This window comes from Amblyraja radiata, chromosome 13 (assembly GCF_010909765.2).
Source record: "Amblyraja radiata isolate CabotCenter1 chromosome 13, sAmbRad1.1.pri, whole genome shotgun sequence".
NCBI lineage: Eukaryota > Metazoa > Chordata > Chondrichthyes > Rajiformes > Rajidae > Amblyraja > Amblyraja radiata.
In genome coordinates, this window is record NC_045968.1 from 30,485,049 (window position 1) to 30,507,457 (window position 22,409).

The window sequence follows — 22,409 nt, forward strand, 5'->3', positions numbered from 1 at the left end:
ACAGAGCATGTTGTACTACCATTGCTGCTCTGTGCAGTTTGTTTTTTGCATTTATGGTGTGGTTTACTGAGAATTTGTGATTTTGTCTCTAATGTGCTTGTGAAGCTGCAGGAATTAATGTTCTTGTTCACATCCACTACATATGACACTCCATGTCTCAATAGGTTGAAACTAATAGGCGTGAATGTGAAATATTAGAACTAGAACAATCCCAATCCTCACTATCAGCAATAATATATTTAATGCATTGGCAATCAGATAATCTTGCAACAGAATGAAGGGGACAATTCAAGTTTACTAATACATGCCAATTTCAGTCAGAAGGTGTTCACCGATTTGGGAAAAAGTTAAAAAGAGTACAAACCTTCTTGATATTTGCTCCTCCTTTTCCAATTATATTCTTGTGAAACTGCTTGAAGATTGGCACCGAGACAGTAAAGCTATTTTCCACCTAAATTTAATGGGGAACACAAAATCAATGGCAATGTTATGGAAAAGTACAAAATCATTCCTGCCCTTCTGTTCTCAACCCGAGTTTCGGCTAGCTATCATGATCTCTGCATTTCCCCTCCTCTGAAGCAAACGTAACGGAACCTTAGAAGCCATTGCATTCAAATATATGCAGGCAAGTTGTACTCATATTGTTAAACGCTGCAGTTGCAAGACTAATTGTTTAGTATGGACTTTTGCTACAGCATTTGTAGATTTAGACAAGTGCTTTGTAATTGTACTGACAATAAATTCACTGTAGTTCTTCCAAACAATAAGCAATACAAAAACCAACATAGTGCTCGTCTCTCCACCAAACTCACCAATTTTTAATCCCATCTCACTAGTTACCATTCAGAATGTTTATTTCGAAATCTAACATTATGCCAACCAGGCATAGCACATTGCATCACAAAAATAGCTGCAAATCCAGCATCTGCAGTTCCTTCCTACATATTCTTCAGAGATGCTGTCTGACTCACTGAGTTACTCCAGCTTTTTGTGTCTATCTTCAGTTTAAACCAGCATCTGCAGTTCCTTCCTACACAATGTACCTCCCAATTGTTTTGCTAACTCTTTTAAAAATGAAAAGTGGGCAAAATCGCTCACTTACAAGTTCAGCCACAATTTTACTCAGGAACTTGGCACACTTCTCCACTTCATTTTTGGGACCACGCAGTTGCACAATGTCACTCTTTTGATTTGGATCTGGGAAATTAATTATGACCTAAAACAGAGAAACAGATAACACAATAGAAATTCTAATACATAAAAACAAAATGGAAGATGGAAGGAAAAATATAAACCGGTGCAGCGAGGATTACCTCCGGGAACTTGTCACGAATCTCTTTGACCGTCTCTCCCTTTTGGCCAATGATTGTACGATGGAAACGATGCTCAATAATCAAATCCTTGGTACGTTCATTTTCCTATGGATTGCAGAAATGATTTTAAAATCAGGAGATAGGAAGTCATTATTTGTTGCTTTTAACTGTACACCACAAGCGCTGAAATACTTGGTTACATTGCACTTTATTTTGTATTATTTTCAGATTGCACTACAACCTCTGCATCATTCTGCTGCTTTACGTTCATTGCTGAATTTATTATTTACTGCCAGATTTAAAGCAAACTAGGAATTATATTGTATTCTGGTGTATCTAACAAACTAATCAGAATCCAAATCTAAAGTTGCTGCCAAGCACCAGAAACCAGTTCGATCTTGACCTTGGATGGAGTTTGCACATGGTTTCCTTTGAGTGCTCTGGTTTCCTCCCATATCCCAAAGGCAGAGAAGTCTGTAGGTTAAGTGGACTCTAAATTGCCCCTACTGTGTAGAGTGTAGTTGAGAAAGTGGGACAACATTGAACTAGTGTGAACAGGGGATTTACAGTCAGCCTGGAATTACTTAGTCAAATGGCCCGTTTCCATTCTGCTTCCGTCAATGAATAAACAATTGACACTTGGCAGATCTAGATTTGATGTCTAAGTTGCATTAAAAGTTGTAAGAAAAATTGATACCACATCCTCAATCCCACGTCAAGAAAGGGCTGGTTTAAAAATAATTTGCCCCAAATTCTACAAGCACTTATAGAAGCACGGTATAGCAGAACAGCATTTGGGTTGCCAAACTGACCAAAATAGTAACAATTTTCAAGTTACCTTTTGTGGAACTAATAAACACATTGAGGTTCCACAAGGAAAACAACAATATTAACCATCCCCAAGGGAATTCTAAGATTCTGAACACAAGCACCCTTTCATGTTGTCTTACACATTTACATACACCCATACTCAGCCAAGACTAAATTGCAAACAAAAATTTGTTTTCCCTGTGGGAAAATGCAGAGGGTCTCATAATTGGATCTAGGCTGCATTAACTTCAGCAGTCCTCAGCTAAGTTAATGGAAAAAGCAAGCAAAGTTGCTTATCAACTCTAGCAAAAAAAGCAAAAGCTCCCAGTTACAAAGTCAACAAGAATTGGACAATGTTGTGTTTGAGTTTAGATACAACACATTCCAATGCAAGCGATTTGCCATTATACCAATCACTTTATAGGGTGATTTCACGAAAGGTCACTGGAGCGTAAATCCCCACTCACGTGACCGAAAATTTTAACTGGGGGACAAGCGTCACTTCCGGTACATGTTAGTGGATGGGAAAACACGCACTTTCACACCCGTTAAAAACATCGAAAACGGCCAGTTTTTGAGCTGCAATTAAGTGAGCCAGTCGGGGTGACCGTGAGGAACAGCTACCTAAATTTACAGTCCAAAAAAAAGATAGAAACTAAGGTAAATACAAGAGGGAGCTGAAGGTGTAAAAACGGCGGAAGTTGATTGCCGACATTTTTCGTGGAGATTTAAAGATCCAAAATATCGGGAATTATCGCGTTTGCTCGCTGCATTTCATCAAAAGTGGCATTATTGACTTTGTTATCTTTATTCATTTGTTAGATGAAAAGTATTAAAAGTTAGAAACCCGCCAGTAAAATTGCAAAATCGCCCATGGTTCTCGGGTGGGTTTTAACATGCAAAATGAAAACGCTTCTGAAGCTCCATTTACCATTTAAATAATCGTAAACTCTCAATGCGTTCGGAAATCAATTTTACTGAGATGCAAGCTTACGATTATTTAAATGGTAAATGGAGCTTCAGAAGCGTGTTCATTTTGCATGTTAAAACCCACCCGAGAACCATGGGCGATTTTGCATTTTACTGGCGGGTTTCTAACTTTTAATACTTTTCATCTAACAAATGAATAAAGATAACAAAGTCAATAATGCCACTTTTGATGAAATGCAGCGAGTAAACGCGATAATTCCCGATATTTTGGATCTTTAAATCTCCACGAAAAATGTCGGCAATCAACTTCCGCCGTTTTTACACCTTCAGCTCCCTCTTGTATTTACCTTAGTTTCTATCTTTTTTTTGGACTGTAAATTTAGGTAGCTGTTCCTCACGGTCACCCCGACTAGTACAGTTAATTGCAGCTCAAAACCTGGCCGTTTTCGATGTTTTTAACGGGTGTGAAAGTGCGTGTTTTCCCATCCACTAACATGTACCGGAAGTGACGCTTGTCCCCCAGTTAAAATTTTCGGTCACGTGAGTGGGGATTTACGCTCCAGTGACCTTTCGTGAAATCACCCTATACAAGGAAATTTGCACCTTAAGTGCATAATCAAAATTAGACATCGAGGAGTTGTTATTAACCACAGGCAAGATAGTCATAGAGCCATACAGCATGGAAAAGGCCCTTTGGCCCAACTCTTACATGCTGACCAAAATGTCCAGTTTGCCTGCATTTGGTGGATATATACACCTCTAAACTTTTCCTATCCATGCATCTGTCCAAGTGCCTTTTAAATGCAAACTTCAGTAGCACAATCAGAAACGGCATGGCGCTTCAATTAGAACTTGTAGTAACCAGTTTGCTACACTTTCCATTTTACACGACTCACCATTCTGGATGCAAGCTCCAACAGTTCCTTCTTGGCATCTTGAACTCCTTGAGGGTCACCTTCAATACGGATCAAGTTGCTTTTCTCGTTATCAGGGGGGATTCGCACCAAGACTTTGTACTGATCCTTAATGCGATTTACTTAGAAAAGCCCAAGAAACAAACTACATTACGAAGCATAGATCCAGGTACAAGAGAATTTTTGCAATCAGTTATTCAAGTAATGAAATATCTCAACGTTGTAATGCGAGGACCTGAGGAGTCAACAACTTGGTGTTAGATTGAAATTCACCTTGTTTAACTCAGGACTGTTTTTTGTTGGGAAAGGAAAACCCCACCAAGATCTGCAACCAGATACCAACATTCCAATACTAAACACACTGGAAAAGAGTTGATATTTACCCAGCATGCCATGTCAAGTCAGTATATTTTCTCTTCTGTGCTATGCTCAGATTTAATGCCATTTGCCCACGCTGATTTATCCTCTACACCAAGCTACAAGTTCCATAACTACACCAATTTGTTTTCAGATTACATATTTTCCCCACACATTTCTGGACCATCATTTGCTGCCAGAAATGAGTAGTCCGTCTAGATTTTGCCCTCCAATTATTCTCTCTCAAACATTAATCAGATTATAAAAAATAAATGCTCGTCAGATGTGGAGGAATACAGCAACACACTTTTAGCATAACAAAACTGTACACTGCACCTATAAAAGTTAATAATAATTTGTGAAACACATTAGCTACTCGTGTCCAGGCATACACATATTTATTTTAACTAAATTTCAACAAGAATTCTTTATTTTTGTACACACATCCGAACACTTACTGTTTGTTCCATTCTTCCCAATAAGGTGGCGATGAAACTTGGGATCAACTGTCAATTCAGTATAGTCCATACGATTAACCTACAAATTAACAATGATATGTCAAGCAATGCAACCAAGGTCTACAACCATATTTACAGACTTATTGTTCACTCTGCTAAACCTTGTCAAATCCATTTAAGAAAGGCAGGTACTAATGGCAACAAGTGCTCATTTCAGGTGTTACTGCAAATGAACGGAACATTGCAAATCAGCAGCACATATATATTCACTTCTGAAGAAGTCATGAATGAATCCAAAGGTGGCTGGGCCAAGGAGATCACTACAGGTGTTCCCAAGGACACTTTCATGGGGTTGAGAATGATTTTCCTCCACAATCACCACCATATCTTTCTGCACGCCATACATAATCCAGTTAATGGAGGAATTCACATGATTCCCATTAACCTCAAGACGTTGACGCAAGGAACTGCAGCTGCTGTTTACAAAAATCTGGAGTAACTCTGAGTCAGGGAGCATCTCTGAAGAACATTGATAGGTGACTTTCGGCTGGGATCCTTCCTCAGACTGAAGATAATGCAAACGGTGGGGGTGAAAGCTGGAGGAGAGGTGGGATGGGATAAGGTCAGGCAAATGATAGATGGATACAGATGAGAGGGTTTTGATTGGCAGCTGGTTGGACAAAAGTCAGATGAAAAAACAAAAAAGTACAAATAGGAGAGAAGCATGAAGCCAGAGGAAGGAATATAGGTGAACGTGGACAGGGTGAAGAGTGGGTGTACATTGAGGTGGGACACAAAGAGGGGGAGGGGCTGTTTATATGTTAGTTACCCAAATTTGGAAAAATCCCAATGCCATAACCAACAGCTTAGCTGCTAACACAAGTGGTTTCTGTGCTGAAGGCTACATTGTGGTCAGGAGTATTTTTTGCTTTCAGACACTTGATATAGAATGGAATTAATTGAACTATTTGAAGGCCAATTTGTGGCAAGACCTCAGCAAGCATCCAGGATAGATCACCCATTAAACACCTTATTATAAATGAGGCTCTCACTAGGGTCTCTACGATATCCCGCAGCTCCACTCTTGCTTCCACTTCCCCCTCCCCCCCCATTTGTAACAAAGACAGAGTCCCCCATGTCCTCACCTTCCACCCCATCAGCTATCACATACTGCATCCAACATTTTCGCCACCTCCAACATGATCCCACTATTAGCCACATCTTCCCATCTCCACCCCTAGCTGCTTGCCACAGAGTGTTCCTGCCGAAACTCCCTGGTCAACTCGTCCCTTCCCACCCAAACCAGCCCCTCCCCGGGTACTTTACCCTGCAACTGAAGGAGATGCAACACCTCTCTTCACCTCCATCCAAGGACCCAAACAGTCTATCCAGGTGAGGCAAAGGTTCACTTGCACCTCCTCCAAACTAATCTACTGTATCAGCTGTTCCAGGCATCAACTTCTCTACATCGGCGAGACCAAGCACAGACTCGGTGATCGTTTCGCTGAACACCTTCACTCAGTCCGTCTTAACTTACCTGATCTCCCGGTTGCTCGGAACTTCAACTCACCCTCCCATTCCCAATCCGACCTATCTGTCCTGGGCCTCTGCCATTGTCAGAGTTAGGCCCAACACAAATTGGAGGAACAGCACCTCATATTTTGCTTGGGTAGCTTAAACCCCAGCAGTATGAACGTTGACTTCTAACATCAAATAGCCCTTGCTTTCCCTCTATCCACTCCCTCTTCCCAGTTCTCCCACCAGTGTCGCTGTCTCCAACTACATTCTATCTTTGTCCCGCCCAATCCCGTCATCAGTCTGAACGGCCTCGACCAGAAACGTCACCCCTTCCTTCTCTCCAGAGTTGCTGCCTGTCCCGCTGAGTTACTTCAGCATTGTGTCTACCTTTGATTTAAACCAGCATCCGCAGTTCTTTCTTGCACAATCATCCATTAAGCACTGCAGTTTGATCGAGATTCCTAATGCTTCAGCCTAGCTTGGCCAAACTCAAGATCAGCGCAATCTCAGTCCCGAGTTATTTATGAGTTCACCATTACTGGTATTCAAACCCAGCTGTATTGCCTCCCTATGATTTGATCACTTGGCTGTGTGATTTGATGTCACTTCAGAATCTAATACTGGTCTCTAGTTCAATCTATCTTTAATTACTGGTTCAGTTAATGTATTTGCAATATTACCATAATTTATAAATCTTTTGAACTCATTGGTCACAATGCACTGCTGACTTTTCCTTAATTATTGCTCTGAAAAGCAGCCTCCCAAAATGGGTGGAGATTAATTTACAAATGCTCTCTTAAATATGCACAATGAAAAGTTTCAGGATTGCTAAAAAAATGAAATAAAATTCAAGGTTGTTTTTTATCCAATACTCACCAGGTCCTGTACAACAATTTCAATTTGCTCTTGGACTAGTTTCACCTCCTTGGTTGGGCCTTCCAAACAAATCTTATCTTCACCATCAGTGAATTCAATATACACCTGCAGCATGATTGAAAATGTAACCACAGAAGAAAGTAAAGATCCAGTATAAATAACCCATTTGAAAAAGGGTGATGTGGACGAGAGGCAGCAAATAAGAGCATAGAAAATACAACACAAGTCTCCAAATAGGTCAGAAACCATTACACGTACCAGTGCAAAGCACGTACAGTACAACTCAGTTTCGTTATAAGAATACAAAAATTGTCACAGGACAAATCATTGCAAAGTCAAAAATCTTAACAGTAGTCTGGAACATAAAAATGCCCATTTGGCTCAACTGGATAAAAAGACTTGACAATATCTGTTTACACACCCAAAGCCCAATAAACAAATGAAAATTAGTATTACCACATTAAACTCTATATGTTACTGGAGTAGCAGAAAATTTAATACCTTTGGCATTTGCTGTGTGATGCGACTCAGATTCTGACCTTTCTTTCCAATTATGAAGCGATGTAGCCAAGATGGGGCAGAAACACTTGCTACTGTAAAACTATTTGCCTTCAGGGCAAGAAGAATTAGAAAGTAACAGTCAGTAGAATCATCTCATTAGAACACACAGATGCAGAGTTACTCAGCGTGGTGCTAGAAACCCTTCATTATTTCACCGCACAAAAAGTGAAATGCTTTTAATTTACATGTGTAGACACATTCACCACATAAGCCATTATCAGTTAAGACCAAAGTTAGACTCTTGGAGACTGAAACAGTCGAATTTATTATGGGGAACAAGGAAATGGCAGATGAGTTGAACAGATACTTTGGATCCATCTTCACAAAGGAAGACACACACAATTTCCCTGTTGTATGGTGGCCAGAGGATCCAGGGTGACGGAGAAACTGAAGGAAATTCACATTAAACAGGAAATGGTGTTGCGTAGACGGATGGGACTGAAGGCTGATAAATCCCCAGGGTCTGATTGTCTGCATCCCAGGGTACTTAAGTGGCTCTAGATATCATGGACACATTGGTGATCATTTTCCATAGATTCTATAGATTCAGGATCAGTTCCTGTGGATTGGAGAGTAGCTAATGTTATCCCACTTTTTAAGAAAGACAGGAGAGAAAACAGGGAATTATAGCCCAACATCGGTGGTGGGGAAGACGCTGGGGTCAATTATAAAAGATGAAATAGCAGCATATTTGGAAAGCAGTAACAGGATCGGTCCGAGTCAGCATGGATTTACAAAGGGGAAATCATGCTCGACTAATCTTCTAGAATTTTTTGATGATGCAACTAGGAAAATGGACAAGGGAGAACCAGTGGATGTAGTGTATCTGGACTTTCAGAAAGCAGTTGATAAGGTCCCACATAGATTAGTGGGCAAAATTAGAGCACATGGTATTTACAATTCACATCAATGATTTAGGTAAAGGGATTCCAAGTAATATCAGCAAATTTGAAGATGACACAAAGTTGGGTGGCAGTGTGAACTGTGAGGAGGTTGCTATAGGGATGCAGGGCCACTTGGACAGGTTGGGCGAGTAGGCGGATGCATGGCAGCTGCAGTTTAATGTGGATAAATGTGGTTATCCACTTTGGTGGCAAAAATAGGAAGGCAGATTATGGTGTCGTTGGAAATGGGGAAGTACAAAGAGATCTGGGGGGTCCTCGTTCATCACTCACTGAAAGCAAGCATGCAGGTAAACAATAGTTCGACACTGAGCCAGCACCGCCATTCAATGTAATCTACAATCAGTATCCCGTTCCTGCCTTCTCCCCATATCCCCTGACTCCACTATCTTTAAGAGCCCTACCATCTAGCTCTCTCTTGAAAGTATCCAGAGAACCGGCCTCCTGAGGCAGATAATTTCAAACTCACAACTGTGTGAAAAAGTGTTTTCTCATCTCCATCCTAAATGGCTTACCCGTTATTCTTAAACTGTGGCCCCTGGTTCTGGACTCCCCCAACATCGGGAGCATGTTTCCTACCTCTAGCATGTCCAAACACTTAATAATCTTATATGTTTCAATAAGATCTCCTCTCATCCTAAATTCCAGAGTATACAAGCCCAGCCGCTGCATTCCCTCAGCATATGACAGTCCCACCATCCCAGGAATTAACCTTGTGAACCTACGCTGCAGTCCCTCAACAGCAAGAATGTCCTTCCTCAAATTTGGAGACCAAAACTGCACACAATACTCCAGGTGTGGCCTCACTTGGGCCCTGTACTACTGCAGAAGGACCTCTTTGCTCCTATACTCAACTCCTTTTGTTCGGTACAGCAGGCAGTGAAGGCTAGTGTCATGTTGGCCTTCATAACAAGAAGAGTTGAGTATAGGAGCGAAGAGGTCCTTCTGGAGTTGAATCGGGCCCTAGTGAGACTACACCTAGAGTATTGCGTGCAGTTTTGGTCACAAAAATTGAGGAAGGACATTCTTGTTATTCTATCAACCTACACGAGTATGTTGATAGAATAGAGCGGCTGGGCTTGTATACTCTGGAATTTAGAAGGATGAGAGGAGATCTTATTGAAACATAAGATTAAGGGATTGGACACTCTAGAGGCAGGAAACATGCTCCCAATGTTGGGGGGGGGGGGGGGGGTCCAATACTAGGGGCACAGTTTACAAATAAGGTGTCGGCCATTTAGATCAGAGATGAGGAAAAACCTTTTTACCCAAACAGTTGTGAATCTGTGGAATTCTCTGCCTCAGGAGGCCAATTCTCTGGATGCTTTCAAGAGATAGCTTAGATGGAGCTCTTAAAGATAGCAGAGTCAAGGGATATGGTGAAAAGGCAAGAACGGGATACTGAATGTGCATGATCAGTGAATGCCAGTGCTGGCTCGAAGGGCCAAATGGCCTACTCCTGCACCTATTGTCATTAAGACTTGGAATTAATACTTCTACACAAGGAATACTACAAAACAAGAATATACAAGTTCAAAGATAAACTTTGATAAACTAGAAAAGGGTGGCACAGCTGCAGGGTTGCTGCTTTGCTGAGTGAGAGACCAGAGTTTGATCCTGACCTCTGTTGCTGTTTGTACATTCTCCCTGTGACCACAAGCTTACTCTGGATGGTCCAGTTTCCTCCCATATTCTAAACATGTGTGGGTTTGTAGGTTAATTGGCTTATGTAAATTGTCCGCAGTGTGTAGGATAAAACTATGCATGGGTGATTGTTGGACAGTGTGGATTCAGTGGGCCGAAGGGCCCATTTCCACGCATGAGGAAATCAAAATCTGCTCTGGCCTTCAAAAGACTATAAATACAGTACTAATGACACAAGCATCAACAGACGTTATGCTACATCACTAACCCTACCATACAAGCAAGATGCTGATAGATGAAACTGGATCTGAAAACTTGTCCAAGAGGTGAAGCATACCAATAAATGTTGAATTATCCCATTTTGAAATACAATCTGAAGATTACTTTGTACAACTGAAAGCCATACCACTGTGCGTCACTTACTTTAGCATAGACTTCAGTCAGAGCCTGCCCGAGTTTATCGGGTTCTCCACGAAGGATGACAGTTTCAGAGTTGCTATCAGAGGGTGGGATTTCAACCGAGACTCCGGTCCGTTCCAAAATCTCCTGCAATGAGTTGCCTTTGGGTCCAATAACATACTTGTGTTGAGACTTCTTCACCTCCACTGCAATCGTTGTGGTTTTGCTTTTCTATATTCAAAATAAACAATGTATTTAAGATTGCCCCATGCAAATCTTGCAGCATGTACCTGTGCAACACAAACAAGATTTAATCCAAGAAAGGACCAAAATGCTCAATTTCAGTTGAGGTGCTGTGCAATCTAGACATCACACCTGCTTGCTATGGAGGGAGCGAGTTGGGTAGTGGGAAATGGTTTTGGGGGGGAAACTCAGAGTAAAGAAAAATTAATAAGTGATTTAGATGAAGTGTCTAAAAATCATTTGGCAAGAAGGAAATTGGGCTTGGGTGGAGAGGCGAAACATGCAGTAGAAACACTCAGGTTAAACACTCGCTGCAGGGTAGAGAAATGCAAAAAAATTCAAAGTTTGTCAGCCCCCAACATTTCCAGCATTCTACTTAATAACTGACATAGAGCCATGTGAATAAGGCATCAGTTAATTGATACCGTTCACTGTCTTGCAATGCACATTTACAAAGTTCCATCTTTCATATATACAAATTCAAGCCTTTACTGGCATGTGCAATGCAAGTGCCATTATTCAGTTTGGAACATGCTGTAAAAAAACAAAAACAAAAAAACGAGGAGTCCGACCAGGTAGATGCATCTCGTGATAGAGCCACCAGTTGATTATCCTTCTTACCTTATCCTCGTAGATCCTCTTGATACGGATAACAGCTTGTGCAACCTGTTCTTTCTCACCGGTGATAACAATCTCATTCTTCATGACACTTGGTGGTGGAATATTGATGCGAGTCCCAGTCTCCTGCATCAGCTCCCCAGAAACCTTATTAAACGGTCCAGCAATAAACGGGTGATAGACTTTTTCAATGTTAATCCGCTCGACTGCCCGTTTATCCTGTGGGGAAACAGAGATCACATCATCAACAATAAAACCCCCCTCCACTACCTTCTTTTTTTCTTTAAAATTGAACTCTTCTGGGTGCAGTAAATGCCATTGCTATTCCAAGTCACCTACCCACACTCAGAAAAGGACTTGGAAAAAGAAAGATAAATCCAAGTAGATACTTCATTCCTTGAAATGGACATACATCTGTCTTAATCTTCTGAGGAAGTCACTAACTACTGAAAAACCATGTCAGACAGTTCTTGAAAGGGCCGAGGCAGCCCTTCATATTCAACTTGGCTTGGAGCAGTGATCCTCAGGCAGAACACTACACTAGAAGTGCACAGAATAGTGAACATTGTCAAGATTCCACAAAGTTTTACTCAACTGTTTCAGATAAGTGCCATGCACGATGGGGTAATTGGCTTCTTTCCATACTGAACCATTTGGTGATGTAAGTTAACCAAATTCAGAGATTAATTTGGCTTCATGAAAAAAGCTAGACAATTAGATCTTAAAACCATGAGACATACAATTTAAAAATTACATTGCTAAAATTTGTAAGTGGATGTTATGAGCATAGATGCAATTCAAATGAAACAAAATGTTACTTCTGTAAACAGAGGACTGGCTTCATTAAGGCAGTTGAATCGCATTTGGTATACTGCAAGGATACAGTCAGCAGAGGATACAGAATACGCTTGCCACATTGACAAGTGTTCCTCAAGCTTGGCGAAGAAAACCTGTCCAAGATACCCAAAAACTGTATCTCAAATCTTCCTAGCGGCCCAGTTCCGAGATGGGCCAACACAGCACCATTCAAAATCAGCGACACAAGATGATCTGTACCAACCTGTTCAGCAGAGATCAGCAAGATTTCATGACGCGCTTTCTCAATGCCTTCTTTTGTGCCGGTTATTTTAATCTGGTTGCTGGGGTCTTCAGGGCGAGGAATCTGGATCTTAGTCGCCGTTTTCAGTTCCAACTCCTGCAGTTTCTCTCCACTCTTTCCAATCACAAAACGATGATGTTCTTTGGGAATGGCTACTGTTGCTGAGGCCTAAACCAATGGACAGTTAATCAAATTGCAGATAATCATCCAAACAAAAACCCAATCTCTAATAACAAATCCAAACACTGGAAAATATTAAGTCACAACTTAGAACAATAAATCTGATACAAGCCTAGTCAATAAGTACTGACCAAGCTTTCAGGAAATAAGCAATCCCATCATACCCAACTGGACAGTAAATTGTATTTATTTAAAATATGCTTAAAATTCCAATCCAGATTATTTCTAGTCCTTTTTACAAGTGTGCAAGGATGTCCACTCCAATTTTTTTGCCTGAGAATTGTTCCCTTTCACTTCATTCAGATTAATAACTAGACTCCCTAGATTTTATGAACGCATATTTACAGTTGTCCATTCTCATCCTAATAATTACCAAAACTTGAGTATAGATTCCACAGCCATTCATATAACAATTAGTTGCACCAAGCTAGCTATTTTTATTTCTTTATGTATTTATTTTTTTAATTGTAGGTTCCTATCTAACCTTCCCCAGCCTATACTTTCAGCTCACCTGAGTCTGCAGCTTAGCAACAATCTCCTTCCTTGCTTTCATGACAGCTTCAAGCTTTCCAGAAACCATGATGGAAAGACCTTGGTCCTTGGCCAATGAGAGTTCAATGTGCGCAGCAGTCTTCTGCATGATATCCAGACAAATTTTTGCCTGGTCTCCCTCTCCAAATTGGTTAATTTCCTTATACTTGCGCTCTTCTAATGGCACATGAAAAACCTGAATCAACAGAAAAAGTTGACAAGTTGGCATTAGTTAGTTCATTTGCCACCCCCCCCCCCCCCTAAAAAGCCTCGGCCATGGCCTTCTGATCACCAACTATTTAGCCAAAATTTAGACTTACAACATTTTTTTGTTCACAAATGTTTCAACCAATACACATTTCTGATTACATTGTTATTATCATGCCACTTTGGTTGACATTCAAGGGGTCTGTATTCCATATACATGTTAAAACAATGTTTCTAGCATTTTCCTTTGTTACAACCTTCGCAGAGTTTAAATGAAAGAAAAGGAAATATTCAGCAGATGAGGCAGCATCTGAGGAAAGCAAAATAGGGTTATCATTGCATCAAAATGAATTGTGCTTCATCACTGCAGATTCAAATCCAACCTGGGTAGAGATGGTGAAAGGACTAATATCCGATATCAACATAAAATATTCACTACTTAATTTGAAAATAATTTAGTTTATTGTCACATGTACAGCAAAAAACTTTGTAATTTAGCACTTGCTCCCGAGTACTATCAACTACTTCCACCTAATTTCAGAAATCAATGCTCCACCCATTGGCATTTGTCATCTCTACTAATGCAATCCTACTCTTCATTCCATAAGGAGTGTCAAATCCAACAAACCATACCTGGGTGATGAGAGAAGATTTAAGTGGTCGAATTTTGGTCCATGCTCCAGATGGTTCTGCTGTGGCATCTCCAGAAGCAGCTTTCTCTGGGAGAGGAGGAAATGCTTCCTTGTAAGTTGGTACCAAATCAGTCTCATCTTCAGAGCCAACATTTGCTATGGGTGAAAATGAACACCAAACAGAGAGTTATAATAAAGAGAGAAAATGCACACCTTGTGTTTGTGCAGCTCTGGTTAGTTTTGCAAAAGGATAACATAATAATTTACATTTAGACCCAAAAACATGTGGTGGAACCATCTATGCAAGGGATCAGACTTGACAGCCCTGTCAATGGATGGCTCTAGGAAGTGCACGTACTACACCACCACCACATCCATCCACCCCCCCCCCCCCCCACCCACCCACCCACCCAGTCTCTCAGTCCCAAATCCCCTTACAAAGTATGAGTTACAGACACTATATACTCATTGCAGACAATAGGGTGAAGCTTGGGACAAGTTGCCATCATGGTTACAAGTTAATATACCATTGAGATGATCAGTGGAGTATAAAGATAATTACTTTCTCTAAAGGTAAACAAAACAACCAAATCCAGAATCTTCCTAAAGCCAGACAAAACCTGATAAACAAGCAAAATTCTACACATACCAAAAGCAAATCAGGTTAAAAAGATCTATTAAGAAATAAGCCCCTGGACAGCTAAACAAAGAAAATGAGCAACACTGATCACCCATGACTAATGGAAAAAAAATTGAGTCGTTTGAAAACAGTTTACCGACCTTTGACCTGTTGCTCATCAAGGCCACTTCTGTGCTCAGCAAAGCTTTCAGGTGTCAGTACGGCTACAGAGCTCATTGTCGATATCCCACGTACACGAGGTCCGGGTATGCCACTGCAGAAAGGACAATGATCTGTTAACACATGCAGTCTTAGCAAGACCAAGAAACAGGAGGTGTCAGCCAGTTGGCCATTCCAGTTTGCTCCGCTGTTTAATCGGTCTCCTACCACGAACCCCCTCCACCCCTACAACATGAAAGGGGAAGCGGAGGGGGTCACATATTCAATTACTCTTTTTCCAGTTCTCCAGTGGCAACAAGAATTTCACTACACCTAGGTGTATGTGACTAATAAAGAAACCTTTAAACCTTTGAAAAGTACAAATGTTACTTTGGAAGAAGAAATGCACGCTGATCTGAGCATGAACAGGTGACATTCCTGAAAACAAATTCCCTAGATTGATAATAATCCCATTATGGGAAACATCTTCCCAATATTCATCCCGTCAGAATCTTATGTTTCAAAACGACCACCTCTCATTCTGCGTGAAGAGCAATGCTGCCCCAACCATTCATGTTTGGAAGCAACAACTGAACCTCTTTGGCACCACTGTACCTCAATTGTAAGCAGGTCATTACATAATGGAGACAAAGCATCAGTACTTCAGGTGTGATTTCATTTATCAGCATCCTACAAAAATTATTATTTGAATGAAATAATGAAATGCCAACCTCCAGTTTCCTCTGCAAAGGAAATTAGGAGTCTGGCTATTGCAAAATTCTGTAATTTCACCCAAAAAAAGCCATTCTTCCTGACTTCTTCTCATTATACTCCAGCTGCCAAACATTTGGTCCACTCAACACCAACCTACACGATCCTCTGGCAGGCTCTGTGCTGCTCACATTCATCTTTGCAGGATCACCAAATCTGGCTGCAGTACATAAACAGTCCCGTCCCTCCAAGTAATTCATTAAAGAAAAACCATAAACCCTCCAAGATCCCAGTTTTGAATCCTGTGGCACCCCAAATGTTAATGCCAATTCTGCAAGAGACCCATTTATCACAACTCTTTTCCGCAGAGACCGCTCCCTCCATAACTCGTTGGTCAATTCGTCCCTTCCCACCCAAACCACCCTCTCCCCTGATACTTTTCCTTGCAACCGTAGGAAATGCTACACTTGTCGCTTTACCTCCCCCCTCGACTCCATCCAAGGACCCAAGCAATCTTTCCAGGTGAGGCAGAGGAAAGACTGCTTGGGTAGTTTACACCTCAGCAGTATGAACATTGACTTCTCCAATTTCAGGTAGTCCTTGCTTTCTCCCTCCTTCCCCTCCCACAGCCTATTGTCTTCGCCTCTTTCTTCTTCCCGTCCCCCCACCCCCACATCAGTCTGAAGAAGAGTCTCGACCCGAAATGTCACCTATTCCTTCGCTCCATAGATGCTGCATCACCCACTGAGTTTCGCCCGCATTTTTGTCTACCTTCGATTTTTCCAGCATCTGCAGTTTTCTTAACTATCACAACTCTTCTGTGAGCCACACTCCTAGCCAAACTAATTACCTGCAAACCCATGCCCTCTTATTGCCCATTCACATGCAACTCCAAGTACACTTATTTATTTACTGTTCACATGGTTAAAAGAATGCAAGCAAACAGTAAAGTAGTTGTAAAAACACACCAAACATTACAAGTAGCACTATTGAGCAAGAAGTTAACAAATTATTTAACTTGGCCACAAAAGACAAATTTATCACAGTCAAAATAACATTGACAATTCCAATCTTATTACAAGTAGGATAGAGGTACAGCAACAACAACAAAAAGGGGGGTGGTAGTGATAGAAAAGCCTCATAATAGAACACAATCCAATAGTAAAGAATGAAAATAAAAACCTTAGAAGTAGTGCTCAGATTATAAAAGTGATCAAAGTCCATGTTGAGAAGATGTTTTCCTCTTGTGTCATTATGCAAATCTAGGGCTCATTAACAAGAGATGTAATGATACTAATAAGGAATTTAGTGGCTGCTTTAGAGTATCTAGAGAGTAGAACTTCGAACTGGGTGGCAAGGAGAGTAGGGATTCAGGGAAAAACAAGTAGAAGTCAGCTGGGGCAAGAGGAAGGTCATATGGAACGGAAGGAAAATAGTGTTCCCATGCTATAAACATTCTATGTAACAGTTGGCCAGCCTCAAGTACCTCAAGATAGTTTTAGGCTTGGTATCTTCCACCAGCACAAACCGAGATAAGGCATTTACCAGCATGTTATTATTTTGCTTGGAGATCATGCACAATACTCACAAGCGAAATGGTCAGTTGCCAGAAAGTCCGTCCTGTAAGTGGATGCCTGCCCACGTCAGCCTGCCAGCTTTTTGATCTGCAACAGAAAATGGCGACGGAGACTCAATGAACAGCCATTGGTCAACAAACAATTTGAACTATTGTGAACAAGAGACTTCAGATACTGAAATCTCGAGCAAATAAAACTGTTGCATTAAATCAGCAGGACAGACAGCATCTGCAAAGAGAAATGGACAAACAACATTTCAGGTAAGGACCCTTCTTTAGAAGGAAATATCGGTCCAGATGAAGGGCCTCAACCCAATACATAGTCGGTACATTTCCTGCCACGGATGCTGCCTGATGTGTTGTTCCTTCAGATGTTTTTTATCCAAGAGCATTGCTCCAAAAGTAATAAAACTACCCATCTCCTCAGTATGTGCCCCTGCACCAGTTAATCTATTTTGCTAGGTTAATCGTATTTGAATACAGATACTGAGTTTGAAAGTTGAAGCATTAAGTGTTTAAAGACAAGTTCGCAAAAAATGGTACACACTTCCCTGGGTGATAGTTGGACATCTCCCAGAGTACAGTGAAAAAATGGTCCCATAATTTTGGATACTTTCACGGACTGGGTGAGCAAGTGAGAGGATCATAGGAAAAGGCAGGTCATTTGTTAACATATACAAGGGAATGGGGATATGCCAGCAGTCTGGAGGGAAGAAAGGCTGCATTAAAGGAAAAAAAGTTATATAATGTAATATTACTACTAGCTAATGATTTAAATCATGGAAAATCCAGTTTAACCAAACATTGGTCACATTCACACCATAGCACTTAAGAATTAGGGCTGGGAAGCAATAGATACTTTCTACCGCACCATAGACAGTAAAGGGCCTGTCCCACACAAGAGCTTGGAATCATAAATGTTTAATTGTCATATGTACCAGGAACAAGACAACAAGATTCTTACTTGTTGTACATTAACACCAAATTCATTTGAATTATTGATTGCATATTCAGTAATACCAGTGTGTACAAAGTACACAATGCAACAAAAAAAAGAACCCAGTCGTTTATTGGCAAGTTAAGGTTGTGCAGTGGGGTTCCAGAGCCTGCCAGCATATGGGAAGAAGCCGTTCTTGGACCTGGAGATCATGATTCTCAGGCCCCTGTATCTTTTTCAGATCGTAGCTGTGAGATCAGTGTGTGGCCAGGATGGTGTGGGTCTTTTATGATATTGGCTGCATTCGAGGCAGCACCTCATGTAGATTCCTTTGATGATGGAGGGGTCAATACCCACAAACCAGTCAATGTCTATTTTCTGCAGCCTTCTTCATTAGCATTCAATTTCAAGGCATGGTGCAACCAGTCAGTACGTTCTCTGCTGTATACCTGTAGAAGTCCAAGAGAGTATTTCGCAGCATACGGAATCTCCTCAATCGTCAGGTAGTGTTGATGAGCTTTCTTTGCAATTGACCCTCTACACTGCCATCCTTTTGGAAACAGGTTCATGAATCATTGGCTTTTTATTCCTTAAGTCAATAATCAACTCCTTTGTCTTACCAAGTTTGTGAGCAATATTGAATGATGTGATAATAGCACATGGCATTGGAGTAGTGTCTGTCTACACAGGCATGGCCCTAAAGCATAGAGTGTTGAGGTGCTCCTGTGTTGATGGTCATCCAGAAGATATTGTTGCCAACCCCCTCCAAAGCAAAAACTGAGAAATACATGCAAAGCTACACTTGGTTTCCCCTTCTAAGAAATAATGGCCCTGCTTTAGCTACCAAACATCTGTCTGATCCTCTACTTTAGACTCAAAACATCCCTTCACTTTCTTGATGGCCTTAGAGGTTGAATCCAAACTCCTATACAACCTTGTATTGCCAAAACCCAAATGCCCAAGATCTGGTCCCCAGTATATTGTGGACTTCCTGGTTCATCCAAGGCTTCTGGTCAGGCAACGCACTCCTCTACACCTTTCCCTACAAAGTAACTTGTAGTTACTTTTGATTTTCATACCAGAGCAAGGTGTCAGCATTCACAAATCCCAGGTCAGCACAACCTTATCAGGAGTTCATTTGTACTGGGGTTGGCAGAAATTAGACAAAAGGTGCAATCGGGGATACTAGAAAAGAACTGGACAGAAGATTGGAGGCTAGATTTGAAGGAGTTTTTGAAATATTTTCTACTGGGAAGTAGGTTGTAGGGAATTATTGAGAAACGCAGACAGAAGTTACAGACCATTCGATCCTTATCCCCGAATGCCACAAAACTGGTTGACACTAAATTATACCCACCAAGTTCCCAAATCCTTTTTCCAAAAGATGTCCCAGAACAGGAGCCACTGTGGCAGCAGCACTCACTCCAAACCAAGTGCACTAACTGCTCAACATGCCTTGTTCCATCCTAACCACTACTTTTCATCGATCCGGGCTTATTACCATCTCGTCCAAATTCCATTTTTCACTATTTTGTCAAATATTTTCCTGAAACCCACGCAAAGTGTGCTTTCCTCTCGATCTTGCCTTTCTATCAATTCATTTTTGAGGTTTTTGAAGGGAAAGAGAAGAAGAAATGTAAGTTTAGGATGCAAAGAATCCAATCCCAGTGTGTGAAAACATCCAGATCTGCTGACTGACATTCAAGAAATACAGATCACTTGCCTGGCTTAGTTTATTTTAGAGATACAGTGCAGAAACAGGCCCTTCTAGTCCACACCGACCGCAGCACATTAATATTATCCAACACATGCTAGATAATTTACACTTATACCAAGCCAATTAACCCACAAATCTGTACATCTTTGGAGTGTGGGAGGAAACCTAAGGTTTCAGAGAAAAAGTACAGTGACGGGGAGAACATACAAACAGCACACGTAGTCGGGATCGAACCCCGGTCTCTGGCACTAAGGAAGCAAACTCTCCCGTTGCGCCATCGTACTGCCCAAATTATTATCAAGGCCAATGGGAAGCAGAGAAGACCAATTTATGAATTCCCAAATCAAATGTTATATGAAGCTTCAGCAGTACATAAAACAGTACAGCACAGGAACAGGCCTTTCCGTCCACAATGTCCATGCCAAATGTGATGCCAAACTAATGAATCTAATCCCAACTAATCTCCTCTATCTGTACATGATCTATATCCCTCATTTCAATGCATATCCATGTCCTATCTAAAAACATCTTAAATATTACTAATGTATGCTTCTACCACCATTCATGGCAGCCCACCACAAAAATTAGGGCGTATCACCGTTAAACTTCGTCCCTCCCACCTTAATGCTATGCCCTCTAGTCTTTGTCATTTCCTCCCTGGGGAAATGGTTTTGACTGCCTACCCCATCTATACCGTATAATTTTATATGGAGGACTGGTGACAAGGAACTTCAAATACTGCTTTACAAAAAAAGATAAAATGCTGGCGTAAATCGGTGGGTTAGGCAGCATCTCTGGAGGACATGACTGGGTGACAAGTCAGTCTACCCATGTCCTCCAAAGATACTGGAGAAATCAAGAGTAGGACTACAGTAAACACCTGAAAAGTTGCATTTCAAATCAATGGCTGAACTTCTACATTATGCAGAGTTCAAAACACCAGAGTTCTGTTTCTGACAACGTACCAGGACACAGACAAATCAACGTGTTTCAAGCAGAGGAAAACAGCTAAGTTTTATTGCCTCATTTTCTAGCTTACCAGTTACAGGATGCATCTTCAGTTTGACTTGTGGGTCTCTATCGTATCTTCTACCATCATCGCTGACAGCACTAATCACTCACCACCCTGTGCCAGGTAATGATGAGGTACAAACACTTTCAATTTCAGGATAAAAATGGAACAGATTTTTCTCCCCTCCCAAAACAGACTTTATTCGGGTAATAAATATGTACAATACATGAACCGTGCAAAAAAAATCCATCCGACATTTTCGGAGGCTATACAAACATTCTATACTGTTTACACGCACTGCTCAAATTTATCCCCCACCTTTGCCACTCATGTGGCCCACTGGCGTAGAATCCATTCCCTTATTTTGAGGGTCTTCTCCACCACACCCTGCTCCCCATGTCCAGCAGCGGAAAGACATTAGACAGTCTGCAGCGGGCCAGTCGGCAACATTCCCCGACGGACATCTCGCTCCATTGGGTGGTCAACAAAGTCCGGGTAGACCAAAGAGCGTCTTCCACCAAGTTCATGACCTTCCAGCAGCACTCGATGTCAGTCTCTGAATGTGTCCCTGGGAACAGTCCGTAAATCACAGAGTCCTGTTTGGGATAAATCGTGACAGGTACCCTTGCAAACCTCTCCATGCTGGTAGCGAGGTTCCGACGGTGCAGGAAGGATCTGACTGGGATGGAGCAAATGCGTGCAGGGTGGGCTGGTAAAGAATGAGATTACACCAACATTCGCCATCTCCTTTAAACATTGCTCCTCTCACATTAAAGCCACACTGTCTAATCCTTGACATTTGCATGCTGGGGTAAAAGGTTCTGACCGTCTACTTTTTCTATGCCCATCACAATGTTACATACTTCTATTATGTCATCCCTTAATCTCCAGCATTCCAGAGAAAACAATCCAAGTATGGCCAACTCTTCATATAGCTAATATCAAGGCAGCATGCTTTGAAACATCTTTTGCACCTTCTCCAAAGCATCCACATCCTTCCCGTATGGGGCAGCCAGAACTGCACACAATACTTCAATTGCACTCATGGAGGCAAGCTGATAGTCAATAGGAAAACAATGAAAATAATCATGTTCAGGAAGAAACATGGTGGTTTAACCAGAAGATAGACGCAAAAAGTAACTCAGTGGGTCAGGCAGCATCTCTGGAGAAAAGGAATAGGTATCATTTTGGGTTGAGACTCTTCTTTAGACTGAAATAATCATCAATATACAGGAAGCAAAATAGCACAAAAGAACTTGAGCACAAAATAGCATAAACTTGAAAATTATGAACTTCGGCCAGGAGTGCACACATCCCTCAAAGGTGGATGATTTTCTACCAAGAAAGCAAATTTTGAAATCTAGGCTGGCACTTCCAACACCAATGGAATGTTGTACATGCTTGGAGCCAATACCACTATTTATCAGATCAGGACACATACAGGTCATCTTAACCAGCATTTATCTTTCAATCTTGCTCATTCCCT

General features: G+C 41.3%; 1 protein-coding gene across 6 annotated transcripts in view; it reads right to left on the minus strand.

Moving 5' to 3' along the window:
- The window catches only part of LOC116979795 (high density lipoprotein binding protein), an 82,914-nt gene that overhangs the window by 31,454 nt on the left and 29,051 nt on the right, over positions 1–22,409 (minus strand). For 4 of the 6 annotated variants that reach the window (XM_033031615.1, XM_033031619.1, XM_033031614.1 and 1 more), the window contains exons 2-15: positions 17,270–17,345; positions 14,973–15,085; positions 14,194–14,348; positions 13,334–13,549; positions 12,604–12,810; positions 11,547–11,762; positions 10,707–10,913; positions 7,678–7,785; positions 7,177–7,284; positions 4,783–4,861; positions 3,950–4,089; positions 1,314–1,418; positions 1,103–1,216; positions 365–451 (exon numbers count right to left, since the gene is read on the minus strand). In XM_033031615.1, coding sequence (XP_032887506.1) covers positions 365–451; positions 1,103–1,216; positions 1,314–1,418; positions 3,950–4,089; positions 4,783–4,861; positions 7,177–7,284; positions 7,678–7,785; positions 10,707–10,913; positions 11,547–11,762; positions 12,604–12,810; positions 13,334–13,549; positions 14,194–14,348; positions 14,973–15,048 — 1,818 coding nt within the window. In that variant the 5' untranslated portion in view covers positions 15,049–15,085; positions 17,270–17,345. The remainder of the gene's footprint in view (positions 1–364; positions 452–1,102; positions 1,217–1,313; positions 1,419–3,949; positions 4,090–4,782; positions 4,862–7,176; positions 7,285–7,677; positions 7,786–10,706; positions 10,914–11,546; positions 11,763–12,603; positions 12,811–13,333; positions 13,550–14,193; positions 14,349–14,972; positions 15,086–17,269; positions 17,346–22,409) is intronic. The other 2 variants (XM_033031618.1, XM_033031617.1) reach the window with 1 other exon arrangement.